A 15,499-nucleotide genomic window follows, 5' to 3' on the forward strand; every position below is an offset into this window, starting at 1 on the left:
ATAATTCTGAGTATGAATTAACTACTTATACTTACATGTGTATTTGCTGTGATTCAATAAGTTTAACATTATTTTGTATGCTTGTTAAACAGGGATCTTCCGGGATCGACTCACTAGCCTGTAACGTATTTGTATACTTACCTAATATCTACTCTTCTTGTCCACAAATAAATGCTCTCTGTTTCTATTACTTCCGTGATGTCATGAAACATCTTGCAGATGCAGACATATTTCATATCCCTAGCGTTATCCCGTTTCTCGCAGGGTCCGCCTTCCTAATCTGAAGATTTTACAGGTCCAGTTTTTACAGAAGCGACTGCCTGTCTGACCTTCCAACCTGCGAAGGGGAAACCATAACAAACGCACAAATCATATTGTAATCTAGTTGTATATTGGAATTCCCCATGGAATACAATGGAAGTGTTGAACACACAGTAAACACCGTGATAGTTACTAGGTCCATCTTCAGTCGTCAACCTCATCAATGTAATCAGTGACTCATGTGTGTTATTGCAACGTTTCCATGGTTAAATTCCTCGTCAATTAGGTACCTACTATTGTGGGGGGGAATTTGTCGGAATCTACTTCCCTGTGGTCCACCCTGGGCAACGGCTTCACGATCTCACCTGAGCCTGTGAAGACGGCTGAACGATTCTGCCTAACATCGGCCCGTTGGATCTGAGCCTCCCAGCGTAACCTGTAGAGCTTAAAGGATGTCCTCAATTTTCAGGACCGAGGACCGGAATGTCGGACCTTCAGTCCACATTCTACAACTTAACATTGAGGGATGTTCGAGATCCATGTGTGACTAAAATCAACTCACGACAACAAATATCTCAGGAGCCCGATACTGATCCGGCGCGGCGTGGTCGATGATTTCCTTTGTATAGCGCTTATCTCTATAAACCCGCTAGAGTCCATTAATTCTTTGCTTCGCACCCATCTGGACATCAGGTGAGAGCCCTCAACGCTCCCCATTTGTCCGACCAGTTATTTATTTATTAAAAATAAGTACAGTACTTACTTAATACAATTTTTTACAGTTGACGGTGCAACAAAAACCAAATGTGGTATTTGCGGCAAATCTAAGAAAGGTCACCTCAAAGAAATGCGACACTTACCTAATTTTTAGTTCAAGAGATACATATATGTAAGTTGTATTTAATTTTTTACTGACTTACTGTATCAGTCCTATGTATTTTTATATTAGATTTGTTGTTTGTGCGGATTGAACTAACAAAATAACGAATTATTAACAACAATCATGTCATGTTTTATTACATTAGGTTTCATGGCCACCAGTCTATACGAGTATAGTTCACAAACAAGCGGTAATAGATGGCAAGTCACAGTAAATATTAACTTGAACTAACCTCTCTCCCTGTCCATAATATATGTCTATTTACTACATTACAACTATATAGGATATACTTTTGTTTAATGTAGTAAATAACATAACAAAATTATTATACGCCTGACATAAAAAAAAAACTACTGATATTTCAACACCTTTGCTCACTACGTTGACGCAGGCGTTTATACTTATTACAGCAACGAAAAAAATAATTATGGTAATTTTATTGGGTTATTTGTCAATAATAAAACACAAAACAGATTGTATTTCTTTTAGTTTATTATTAATATATAAACAAATACATTATTATTAACAAAATACATAAAACGATGTCTTTGGTAACCTAACGCCGCCACTAACACACCACATTTAAAGTATTTATCACGTTTTGCTATAATAATAACCAGTTTACCAGGGGTATATTTAACGATAACTTCTTGTAAGTGATATCACAATTTGTATGTCTATATGAGTGCATTCTTAATCTTAGTAATTATTAGGTATAACATGAACAATGGCAATTAGGATTGGTAAATTGTATACTGATTAGTATTAAGATTTGAAAAATAAATTATAACTACGAGTAGAAATGATTGAAATTCAAATTGCGATCGATCGGCGTCGAACGATCTATTTTTGGTCGATATTTAGAAACCTGTCATTAATTTCGAACTATGGAAATCTGTAGATTAATTTATGCTAATACAAAGTATTATTTATAGGTAAATATATAAACAATATAATATTTATGGCAATATTTGTTACCTACTTACTTCAAGAATCTCAAATTATATTAAAATCATCTCCCTAGTCGCTTTTAAAGATTCACGCGCACTTTATACACAGTAAACTATTTCGATACGTGAACTGTCAGTACTATTCAGAGGCGGAGGACAGGAGTCCTAGTATGGCTTTGTATTAGACTACTCTGGGCGCCATTCCACTTGCGTCAGACAGAGTACTGCGGGGCGGAAGGCAAGAGGGAAACCACTGCCCTATTTTACCCTAAAAAAGTAACATGGAAAATGCTACACCGACAAGAGCGTGGCTCTTAAATTGATTCGTGAATAAATATTAAATAGGGTAAAAAATAATCACTTTACAAAACCGTCGGGAAAAAAAATACTTAATAAGTTTATTCATTTTTACATCTCCCTAGTGTTATCCCTTTTTAATATCTGTGGTTATCCCGTTTTCACAGAGTCCGGTTACCTGACCTGCAGATTTGACAGGTCCGGTGTTTTAAACATAGCAACACGCCTGTATCCTCGAAGGGGTAGGCGGAAGTGTCTAGTTCACCCACTTCTCGCCGGCTATGTTAAGTTCCATGAAATAGGGGGCGAACCTATTGACATCACAAAGCAACACGTGCCTTTGATTGCCATTAACCAGGCACAAATCCTATGATATTAAAATACTTATTGATAATTATAAAATATGTATGATATGGTCCTTCGTGCGATTTCGATCATATTATTTATTTATGGCGTGTACTTAAATATAAACTGTTGGAGGCGTTCAAAATCGCACGAAGAAAAAATTATCACTATTCACATGAACATCGTTGCCTTGTCGCACACCCCGGACAGTTCATACAAAACACCTCGTTATACACAGACACTACACATTAACGTTATCGTACACCCGCATCTGTGTGTGTGACGTCTGATGCATACGATTGAAGACTAAAGTAAGACTGACGGGGGTGAGGTAAACCTAGCCGCTGGTGGGGAGCGGAGAGTTGCCGTTCTATACGTAGTATTGTTCCTTATTCTATGCTTGTAGTGAAAACTACATAAGCGCCTTTTTGAAAAATCACATTTAAGTAGTTTAATTTTCTGCAACAAAACCTAGATTTCTTTCATTGTGAGTAAAAATTCTGGGGTCAAGAGCAAACTCATCAAAGTTTAAAAAAAAAGTATTGACACTGCAATTTTTGACCTGATTGAAACTAGTTTGTCTATTTGCGAGGCTTTGTTGACAAAAATCACATCCGAATGTGATTTTCAAAAAGGCGCCTACGTGGTTTTGCATAAGGCGACGAATGAGTAGACGTAACTGCTAGGGGAGAACAATCCATGCAGTTGTACTATGCATGTATTAATCTAAAACAGCCTAGTTTTGAACTATCGATAGTGTACGAACCGACGAACAGTCATGAGCAATATCGTGTACCCACTTTAGAACTCTGTCGCACTATCATATTTGACATTTAATGAGACTTGCGATTAAATTTGTCAAAAAAGTTAATAAGACATGGTTTCAAAGTGTACATATTAGTACTCATGACCGTACGTGTGTGTGTGTATTATCAAATATTATCAATTCTGCGCAATAGGGTAGTTTGTCAAATAAGTTACTTTTTACTAAACGTCAAAACACGAAATTACTATGGAATTTGTATGAAAAAGCACATTGTGACGTCATAGAAAAAAGTGATAAAGTGTCGCCTTATTATTTCATTTTTCATTATTAAAATTCATAAAAGTAAGTTAAATAGAAAAAAGAAACGTTTTTTGTCACTTTGTGATCTGTCTTAGTAATTAGAATTTCATAATTTATCTTTGACCTAGGAAACTACCCAATTGCATGTTATCTATAGTCTATCGCTTGCTATACTGCGATACTAGGGGTTAGAAAGACCACACCAAAGCAATTCACCTAAAAAAGCAATTTTGCTATTTGTCGTTTCTTGGCATTGCGCACTTATTTCTTTTTTATTTATTGGAGAGACTGCGGCTGCAAAAGATCGCGAGGAGTGGAAATCTGTTATTCGAGCCGTACACCCCAGGGGTAAAAGGAATAGAAGAAGAAAAAATATCAAATTGCTTTAGATGAATTTCTTCTATGTGGCCTTTTTAACCCCTGGTCTACCGAGGATCAACACTATACCTAACGCTCCTGCAAGGAAAGGAACTACTCCAAGGCGAGGTCTTTGATGGGCACCTTGTCAAAGAACTTAGCGACCTCCTCGATGATCTTTGCGACGATGGCCTTCACGATGGGCGGCGCCACCTCCTCGAATATCTCCTTCCAGCTCGTATTGGCGAACTGGTGCACTGTGTCCGCTGGAAGCAAGGGAATTACACTCAATTAAAGAATGCTCATGATGGGTTTTCTGGCTGGACCGCTACATCGATATCATTAATCAATATCACTAGCATTAATAAAATTATTCTATCATGTGGCTTGTGAGATCAATGACCAACCTCATCAACCTTGAAGTTAGGGTTATTACTGACTCACTTACATCAGTAAGTAAGTAGTAACTGCGGGACCAACGGTTTAACGTGCTTTCCGAAGCACGCCCCATCTTAGCCTTCATCTTAGGATCGTGTTAGCCTGTAAAGTCTTGATCAAACTAGGATTTTTATGATATGTCTCTAACGGGATTCGAACCTTGGACCTCCGGATCGTGAGCCCAACGCTTAACCACTGGACCACGGAGGCACTAGCACTAGTTGTGGTTGCGCGATACCAAAGAACCAATGAATGACATGGAAAGTTTCATAATACGACCGTCGCCTCATGTAATGTGGTCGTTTTGTGCATATTTCGGGCCCACCGGCAATCCTCTCACGGTATATCTATAACAAGAACTCTGTGGTACTCACAGAGCTGCTTGTTCCCGTTGAAGAGGTTCTGGAACTGGAACTCTGCGCCGCCCTGCAGGTCGGAGGTGTACTTCCAGGTCGACAGCGACCAGTACTTGTCACCCTTCGCTGTCTTTTCCTTCAGCTCGTACTGCACCTTCACTATTATGTCACCTGCCAATTGGATAGATGATTGGATTAAGGATAAATAGTAAAATGCTAATCTAGAAATACAAGCTGGTCTAAAATTATATCAATAAGAATAAAAATATATAGATTGATTATCTATATATTTTTATTCTTATTGAGTTTTTTTACGAATTATAAATAATAATAGTCATAATCAGTGTTAAATGAAGACTAAAAGATAAACTAAGGTTAGAATATAGTCCATGTTACGAATCAAGGCCCGCAGCTGTGGCGGCGCTACTGTTGCAGATTCTGCATAGAATTATTATGACTTGTCAAGTAGTTTCATTAAAATCCGTCGGCTTCTTCCGTGGCGCGGATTATTATTTTAAATTTAGTATTACTTATCTTTAGTCTTCGTTTTGTAATAACATTAAATGAGTACCACCAGGTTAGTTCCTTGTTGTTGTGATACTTACGGATCTTGATCTTGTATTTGCCGTCCCCCTCGACGGGCAGGATGAGCAGTTTACCCCCGATGGTGTACTCGCCCACCAGCGTCGCCGAGCACTTCAGCTCGATAGACTGCTTCAGGCCCTGCCGCCTGTAACACACAAATATACTTTTTTCCATTTTGTGGTTCCCTATTGCAATTCCTTTTGATATTGAGGAGCTCGGTGGCGCAGCGGTGAACGCGCTCGGTCTGCGATTGTTGAAGTTAAGCAACTTTCGCAAAGGCCGGTCATAGGATGGGTGACCACAAAAAAAAAGTTTTCATCTCGAGCTCGTCCGTGCTTCGGAAGGCACGTTAAGCCGTTGGTCCCGGCTTCATTAGCAGTCGTTAATAACCACCAATCCGCACTGGGCCCGCGTGGTGGTTTAAGGCCCGATCTCCCCATCCATCCATAGGGAAGGCCCGTGCCCCAGCAGTGGGGATGTTAATGGGCTGGTGATGATGATTGCAATTCCTAAAAAACATATTTTTTTTTATTAACATAGAATTACGCGCCTGTATTCCAGAAGAGTTAGGCATAGGCGTTTAGTACACCCACTCGATAGCTATTTTTAAAACCCATGTTTTAGGGGGCGACCCTTTGGCAATGATAGATAAAATACTTTATTGAGCACAATGGACGACCACCACCACCTATTGCCATTAACTGAGCACAAATAATTGAATCCGTGATACTCCGAATCTCACGTTTCACGTTCTCCGAATCAGTTTTAATTACGCTCACTGTATTACTGTACTTAAAAAATAAAAAAGATATCGATTTCCCTAAGAACATACCTATAGATAATCGTTATTTTCTTCTTTCTGTACCTATGTATAAATACATTATTACTATGCACATCTCATTGCGTGTCAAGTTCTCGTGATGTTAATTGCCGATTGTTAATGAGTTGCTGGCGATGTAGAGCAGATCTTATACCTGGTGTTTATTCTATTCTCGATATCGATATAGTAATTAAAACTACTGTAGTTTTGTCTAAACCAAAAAAAAGGGAAGGGGCGTCGGGCAGCCATACGATGACGTCTCAGGACACAGTGAAGTTTTTTTTTTGACATGACTTGTTGAAGATTTGCCACAAATGGCCATAACTACTTGGACGATAAATTGAAGACAACAGGCCTGTGGCTGCCTAGCTAGGCGCGAAGCTCGGCTCAGGGCGTCGGGTATGAGAGGACTATATTTGACAGAATTAATCGACCCTCGCTGATAGTGATAAGCGCTGTGTTGGCTGCACCAACAATAAAATATATTTTTTTTATTATTGTGGCAACTTTCAAATCGCTCTCTCTCTTCCTCCTTCACCGCCATCAAGAATGTAACATGTCGTGTGGAAGAAAATAAATATTTTTCTATAACTTTCAACTACGTCTTTAACTACGACCAACTGCAGACCAGAAGATATCATAATTAATAATTCGCTTACTTGACATTCAAGACATTACAGTTCCTCAATCCCTTGACTGTTGTCTTCCTGAACTCCAGCTTGAGCCCCGCCTGGTCGGCCTTGACGAGGTCAATGACCGCCGGGTCTAGCGGCTTCACACCCAGCTCCGGTAGACCAGCAGCCATGATCGGGACCGCCTTCTGCGCCGATGACTTCATGCAGGAGGAGTCTGATGGCCCGCATGGGGTTATGAAGGGCGCTGGAAAGGAAAAATCATCATAATCAATCAGCCCGTATCATCCTATCATCCCACTATTGGGTATAGGACTCCTCCATTTTGCACCATCCTTTAAAAAACAAAAGAAGAATACAAAAAACAGTAGAAGGAAAAATTACAGTTCATTTAATTTACTTTTTTTCCTGTCGTGGAAGAAATTGCCCTTTGTATCTACTGTATATTTCTTGTATGATTAATTGTTTCTTGTGAATTTGTATACATATTATGCTTTATTTACAAGCCGAGATAGGTAACAACTTGTTACCATGCGGTTGTCTATCCATCTTGTTTCGGCTCGCAAAAACATTACCATATACAGCCTGTACACTTCCCACTGCTGGGCAGAAGACTCCCCTCAATCAACCAGAGGGAGAATGGAGTATACTCCACCAGGCTGCTCCTGTGCTGTACCTACCTATCAGAAATAAAAAAATATTAACGAGACGTCTCTAGCGCGTTGATGTCTTTTGTTCCCAAGCAGCACCCCTGCGGCACACCCCGGATCATCATCATCAATTTAAGAGCCACGCTCTTGTCGGTGTAGCATTTTCCATTCCAGTCAAATACTCTCCATGCTACTTTTTTAGGGAAAAATAGGGCAGTGGTTTCCCTCTTGCCTTCCACCCCGCAGTACTCTGTATGACGCGAGTGGGATGGCGCCCAGAGTAGTCTATTACAAAGCCATACTAGGACTCCTGTCCTCTGCCTCTGAATAGTACTGACAGTTACTGCTGCCCTCTGTCAGGTTCCAGGTTACAGTCCCTGTGACATGCCCCTTCCGTCCTGCATTGCCGTACCGATGGCTCCCATCTCCGCCTCTGCAGCCGTTGAGGTCTTCACCCGTATCCCTGGGCAAGGGTTCTACGTTATACCCCGTAGGTCTGGGTCCCTATTCGAACTCAGCCACCATCTCACTCCGGCCTACTAAAGTAAGAGGCGCCCACCCCCGCGGCAAGGACGCGCCGAACAGGAATTGCCCCAGTGGAGGGCAGAGAAGATGACTCTGTCCCCCCTGGGGCCGGGTTAATGGTCTTGTATGGAACCAAGACCAAGGGCCTGGAACCAAGACCAAGGGCCCCCCGGATATTCGATACAAAAATCTAATTCTTAAGTCGACTAAGCTTAAATACGAGCGAAACAACAGTCTGCATGCTCTCTCTTTTACTCCTTAGCGACTTACGGCTATTTAAGACAAAAGTAAGACACTCGAGGGGGTCAAGTCAAATTAGCGCGGGGCGGTTCGTGGGGGCATTATATACGTAGTATTTGTTTTTTATTCTAGACCTGTGAGTTAATAAAGATATTTTCACACATTTTTTCATACATCATTATTACAAAAACCATATTTACCTATTTTCTTGTAGAACGCTTGCCTCTCACTTTGAGGTCGTAGGTTCGAATTCAGCACGGGCCTAAACCAATGATTGTCGAATTTGTTTTCTAATTCATGTTTGGATCATAAATGATTATCACGTGCTCAGCGATGAAGGGAAACATCGTGAGGAATCCCACATTCCCGAGAAATACATTTCCGGAGGTATGTGACCTAACCTGTATTGGGCTGATTTTCCTGCGCTGGTTGGAAGGTTATACAGGCAGTCGCTTCTGTAAAAAACCTGACCTGTCAAATCTTCAGGTTAGGTAAGCGGACCCTGTGAAAAACGGGACAATGCTAGGGAGAATTTGAGTTACCTATTTTCTTGTCGATTTTATCGATCGATTAGTTTATTGTTGATTGAGGCAGTCGTTATTCCGGGAAATGGTTACAGATAACACTTGTGATTAAAAAGTATATTGCACCGCCATAACATCTCACAATTAACGGTCAGAAGACCATCATTACGTATACAATAAAAAAAATTATTATATGAAATTGCTATTAGAAATTAATGTTCATTAAATTAATGGTTCTTTATTATGAAAATGTCCTTATTATATTCTGCGTTATTGTTCTTATAGCGCTATCTGTTGAGCGATTTGCTTAATGGCTAGGTATACTTATTTTTTTATATACCTCATAAGCTTGATTATACAACTACTACATAATAGTATTATAATATCTTTCTATCTCCCTAGCGTTATCCCGTTTTTCACAAGGTAACCTAACCTAACCTGCAAATTTGACAGGTCCGGTTTTTATAGAAGCGACTGGCTGTCTGACCCTCTAACTCGTGAAGTGAAAACCAGCATTTGTCGGGAATGTGTGTATATGTACTAACATAACAAACATAATAATATATATTAGTGAATATATTAAATAAATTATAGACCATTTTTGTATCTTGTACATCCTCCATCCTCTTCCGAAGCAAATTCAATTCAATTCAAATTATTTATTTTCAGACACAGGTCCATAGATGTTAGTAACAATGCAAACTTAAAGCTAGGCAATAATAATAAATAGGCAAGGAAGATGGATTTCTTATACGTTGAAGTTTGGGAGCCTCTGTCTATTTGAGCTTTATTAAAATCCCATGTTTTATGTTTACGTATGCCTTCTGAATACATACAGATCACGCTTAGTTTCCCGTTTGGATAGGCAGGAAAAACGGAATTCCACTCATTACGATAACACTACTATAGCTACGGCTTACTACGGTTCACATACACTTTACATTCGCTTCTTCCACTCTCATCAAAGTTTTCCTGCATGCTCTCCGATGTAAACTACTCATGAACTGCTCCTTTATAAAACATGCTGGATCTGATCACGGTATGTACGCCTAGGCTTTCCTCTTCCAACTTGGTACAGTTACAAATATTGTTCATCATAAATATTGTTCTAAGTCTTCATTCATTCTCTCTACATGTCCGAATCATCTAAGCATCCCTTTCTCAATTCTCTTAATCATAACATTGCCGTCATAATCTTGTACAAATTCCAGAGTGACAGCACTCGATATTTCATATACTACCTTTTTTAACGTGACTTATAGTAAGTAGATTTGCCGCTGAGAGCTCTCGTCCGGTACAACATTTAAGACAACAAGCCTGAGGGTGCATTCAGTACCCAGATCGGTTGTGTTGTCAAGCACTATAGTAAGTATTACAAGTTCGAATCCGGGACATGTATAAGGATGCTAGCGACCTTCACATGCGGTAACGAGTGACGTTACCTGTCATCATCATCGTAATTATGCAACAATTAAAGGGTCATGAGGAATAAAATTGAATAGGGAGAAAGAAATACAATTATGTCAGTTTAACTTTTTTCTAAGCTTTTATTAACATAGTAGTTGATAACAGACGTTGCTCTATGTAAATGACATAACATAAACAGCCTATGTAAGTCCCACTGCTGGGCACAGGCCTGCACTCAATCAACCGGAGGGTGTATGGAGCATTACTTTACAACGCTACTCCACTGCGGGCTCGTGGAGGTGATTTTTACGGCTAATATCCGGTACCAAAGATTTAAAGTGCCCTCCGAATCACGAAATGCGAAGTACAAATTGCGATGCGGCGCCTCACCGAATGTTTGGCGCCACTAACAATTCAGAGCACCTTTTCAAGTTGCAATAATTTAAATTCGACATACACTAACGATATGTGACGTGATACTTGGTTGTTCTCCTGAACTCAACAACAACAGTTGGCTAAGGCAACTGCAACTTGGCTGAGCTTCCTACCTTAATAAGTTGCAAACAATTATATCAATCGACTCACTAGCTAGCCCCCCAGCTTAACGTTGCGTTATAGTATTACATATTCTATGGTTATAGGCAAGTTGACTAGGCCTCTACAACTGGCAAATGTTATACACGATATGCGCGTGTAATGTATCAAAGGACTAGTAGTCAAGCCTAAAAATATTTTGTCTATGGCAGCTTTTATGTCTATATTATCCATGAGGAGTGAGGATCTTTCGATATTACGAACTATTGTTTTTCTTACGATAATTTGTATTATGTTTGTATTGCTACAAGTGAAAATAAACAGGTGTTAAAATATAAATCTGAGTATTTATTAGCGCGGAAGAGGATATTATCACACAGACAGCACAAAGATTATACTGAATAACAGTTATTATATATAGATATCGTGGCCATATCATAGAATTGATCATTTCATGAAATGATCGACCATTTCATGAAATGGTCGTATTTCATGAAATAGAACAACATTCGTTGGCCACATCATGATGTGGTTTGGCCAGATCAATGAACACAAAACGTTTAACGATATGACCAACTAAATGCATGATTACTTCATGATATGGCCAAACGTTAGCGATCATATCGTAAAATAGTAACATTATCCACCGGTAGTGGCGCTGGTGTCGCTTTGTTTATGTTTTGCATAATGGCGGCGGACAATAATTATTCTTGTGTGAACGCGAATAATACGAATAATAATGAGCAAATACAAGATAAAAGTGCATTGAAGCAATGTTTTGACACTAAGGTGAAAAGAAAAACTCGTATTAACAGTAGACAGCAACTTTATTTTTATTTTTAGGTTATATGGCAAATAATGAAGGTCGAGTGACCACGCTACGTAAATCAATGGACTATTATTGGATTTCAAAATATGATATAATTAAAACTGCGAATGAAGAGATATTAATTTTAAAAAAGAAAAATATACACGATCCTACTGTCCGTAAAGTTTCTTTTTTTGACGTGACTTATTGTAGATTTGCCGCAGATGGCATTAACTACTTGAAACGGGATTCTATTAAAACGCATAAATGTTTTTGTCATAATTTAAATTATCATAATCCTTTTTTTTATAATTTTTACAAGGCATAACGGTAGGTTAGGGTGCGGCGGGGGTGGCCCTTGGGCCACCCCTACGCCGCCAGTATGTTTATCTTACACACGAAAAGTATACTGAATGATGACCAATGGCATGAAATAGTGTCAAAAAATATGACGACGACTTCAAAGCGAGATGCAGTTACGGCGTATATGTCAACTACATCAACACTCCGTTAATCGAAAATGACTTTTTAATTTTTATTTGACTTTTAAACATTTTTGTACTTTGTACTAGAGTAATACATTATTTCCTACCTTATTTCGCGTTTTTATTACACCACTTATCATGGACACCCTACATTAATGATATGGCCAAACGTGGATGGAAATATCATTAAACGCTGACGTTTAAACGATATGGTCAGTTGAAGTTGGCCATTTCATGAAATACGACCATTTCATGAAATGGTCGATCATTTCATGAAATGGTCAATTCTATGATCTGGCCACGACATAGACATTGTTATACTTCCAAGAAATTCAAATTGACTTTTTTTGACCATTGTTATAGTTCTATGACCAGTAATCATTTACTTAGCTTCACTATGCTAACAAACAATGAAATGACATTTCTCAAAGCACTAATAGCAAGGACTGTGCAATTATAGTTATTGGATGTTAACTGACGAGGAGGATTGTTAAGACAATGTGACGATTACAGAGCGGATGCCGGCAGATGTTTATCCTTTAGACGCAAGTTCGTGTGAAACCTTAGTTTTTAAAAGAAATACTTAGGTAAGTACCTAAGTATTTATTTTTTACAGGACACATGTAAGGTTGCGCTAAGGTTTCGATCACCAACATCAGTAGAGGGCAGTGATCATAAAAATATCCAGAAGTGATGATACTCGAACTCAAATATAATTATCTTTATACATTACGTAACAAAGTCATTAGGTAAAAAAGTTTTATTAAGTTACTTTGAGTCTTCAATTTTTATATAAGCAAATATATTTTCTTTTCTTTAACATCTCCTCCGCCTAAAACTACTGCAGCTTCTCACAACCTATATAGCGGCGGAAAAGTAGCTGCAAGAAAAACTTCGACATAGGACCCACGACGTTCTTAAAACACGAAATGTTGAATATAATTTCAGTAATTTGGCTGCCTAATATTGGTTTCCAGGCGGTATCTTCGAACTAGTCCTTAAGTTCCCCTCCTCGATGAGAAGAGGCCTGTGCCCATCAGTGGGGTGTATGGTACATTTTCTATGGTCTATCGGCCTTCTTATCATACTGATCCTAACATCATCTGCGTGACTAGATTGAATCTAACCCGAGTTCCTTTACAATTACTATGATAAATGCATCAATTAAAACGGAAAAATAATACCTACTGTGTATTATGTGGAAGCATTTTTAATTGTTTGATCTACGAATTATTGAGTGCAGTAATTGAATTCGGCAATTATGTTAAAGGTAAGCACGTCTTCATAATACCTTTTCTTCAAATTGACCTAAACCTTATGTTACCAACCTTCTACCACGTGGAACGCAATAAATGATATGATTATGATTATAGCACAGGTACCAGAGCCCCTTTTTAACGTGACTTATATGTAGAGGACTTGCCTCAGATGGCATTATCTACTTCGCCGGACAAATGGGGAACACTAAGGGCTCTCACCTGGTAAAAAAATAAGACAAGAGGCCTGAGGGTCTGAGAGTGCCCAGTTGGGCGCGTACTTCGGCTCAGGGAGTCATCTGAGAAGTTAACATTTGAGTTAATCAGCATCTGGCGGGCCGATAACAATAAGCGCTGAAAGAGAGAAAACTTCGACCACGCCGGACGGCTCGGGGTCCTGAAGTGTTTGTTGTCGCGAGTTGATTAGCCACCTCTATAGCAAGTGTAATCGGATTGTCAGGTACTTGCCTCGGATGACATTCACTACTTGACCAAACAAATGGGGACTCTCTGAGAACTCCCGCTCTGTATCTACTTTCAAAGAAAATACCAGAGGATCACCAGGTCAAGACAATATTTTGCCAAAATCCATATTTAAACTAGCAACAAATATTCATAACCTAGGTGTGAATATCTAAATTACTATGAACATAACATAACATAAACAAAAGCACATAATAACGGGTTCTTACCGCGTTTAAATGGGGATATGAGACTCCCGATATTTCGACACTGTTGCAAGTGCCATGATCACGGGATGACTGACAGTCATCCCGTGATCATGGCACTTGCAACATTAATTATGATAATAACCGCGTAAACTTAAAACAATGTATAACATAAACAGCCTATATACGTCCCAGTGCTGGGCACTGGCCAAATTACTAGGGTTTATAAATAATTCAAGTTATATCAGATCTAGTCTCCAGACGGTCACCCTGACCTCAAAGTGGTCTTGTTTACATCTAGTCAAGTAAACTAGTATTCAATACTAGAAAATTATATATATTAGACAATTACCTATGACCTAGGTCTAAATGTGTTAGGTATAGCAGCATGTGCATTGTGCAGGTCTCTTGTTTGCTATGACGGCACACTAAAACCCCAGTTAAGTGATTTGTAAGACCTCGTTGTCTAAAAAAGCCACATTAAAACAATTATCCTAATGAAAACGTAAGTATTTGAAAATCTGTCTAATAAAAAGTAAGGAATAATATTTTGTTGAGTACAATGTTAGAATCTAAATTCTAAAGTCGGCGTAAGGCAGAGGTGTGTAGCATACCCTACCCATTCCTCGCCAGCTAGGATATCAATTATCACGTGATCATCTTTGATCCAAACATGAATTCAAACTCAGAAAGTCGAATTCAATGGTCCGCGATGAAGATGGTGGTTCAATAGCGTCCTGAGCGTGTTTGCGAGTAGGTTTGACTGTCAGTAGGTACATGGGCCATTGTTGTATGATGCAGTTACTGACAAACAAAAACTACTAGTAATTATGTACCTAATTTTAATTTTATTGTATTTTAATTTTGGTTTTAATTTTGATTTAAATTTTATTTTATTTGATTTTTTTTAAGTGTGTAATTAATGTCTGAAATAAATGATTTTTGATATTTTTTTTTTGAATGGTTTAGAGTCCGGGCCGGAATTCGAGAACTACCATTGTAAATCGCGCGTTTTTCCAACAGATAAAAATCTACTGAAAACAACATAATATAACATCACCTATATCCCCGAAGCAGTAGGCAAAGGTGTTTTCTACACGCATCAAATCTACTGAAAAAGAATAAAGATATGTTTCGCTTACCCAGACTGGCGTCCACCGCGACATACGAACAGAGAAGCAAGATGAGTCCTTTCATCTTCACACACACTAGTTGCTAGTGATAATGGCACGCGCGGGAGTGCCCGCCGCCTTATATACGCGCGATGATCAATTCAACTCCAATTAAGATTGTGCAGCCCTTATTCGACCGCCGATCAACTCCCGCGAGATAAAACGTCGCACATATCATTAGGCGGATTTTCCTCAATTTTCTACTGATATTTATACTTTAAAATTGTTTTAATATTGAGTTTG

At 38.9% G+C, this 15,499-nt stretch overlaps 1 protein-coding gene across 1 annotated transcript; it reads right to left on the reverse strand.

Annotated features, from left to right (window-relative positions):
• Positions 1 to 1,615: 1,615 nt before the first annotated feature.
• On the reverse strand, positions 1,616 to 15,297 carry LOC126371334 (protein takeout-like). The gene is made up of 5 exons (XM_050016641.1): positions 15,227 to 15,297; positions 7,015 to 7,234; positions 5,556 to 5,680; positions 4,969 to 5,121; positions 1,616 to 4,422 (listed from the first exon to the last, which is right to left on the reverse strand). Exons 1-5 carry the CDS (start codon positions 15,279 to 15,281, stop codon positions 4,271 to 4,273), a joined length of 705 nt encoding a protein of 234 aa, XP_049872598.1. The 5' UTR covers positions 15,282 to 15,297; the 3' UTR covers positions 1,616 to 4,270.
• Between the last annotated feature and the right edge of the window lie 202 nt (positions 15,298 to 15,499).

Source organism: Pectinophora gossypiella, chromosome 12, assembly GCF_024362695.1.
Source record: "Pectinophora gossypiella chromosome 12, ilPecGoss1.1, whole genome shotgun sequence".
Lineage (NCBI taxonomy): Eukaryota > Metazoa > Arthropoda > Insecta > Lepidoptera > Gelechiidae > Pectinophora > Pectinophora gossypiella.

Bases quoted from the DNA above. Each gene is read 5' to 3' on its own strand.
- LOC126371334 (XM_050016641.1), bottom strand. From the start codon at position 15,281: ATGAAAGGACTCATCTTGCTTCTCTGTTCGTATGTCGCGGTGGACGCC. The intron at 7,235-15,226 runs GTAAGCGAAACA...TTTCCTTTCCAG, and splicing joins CGCGGTGGACGCCAGTCTGG to CGCCCTTCATAACCCCATGC. The intron at 5,681-7,014 runs GTAAGCGAATTA...TGTGTGTTACAG, and splicing joins TGTAATGTCTTGAATGTCAA to GCGGCAGGGCCTGAAGCAGT.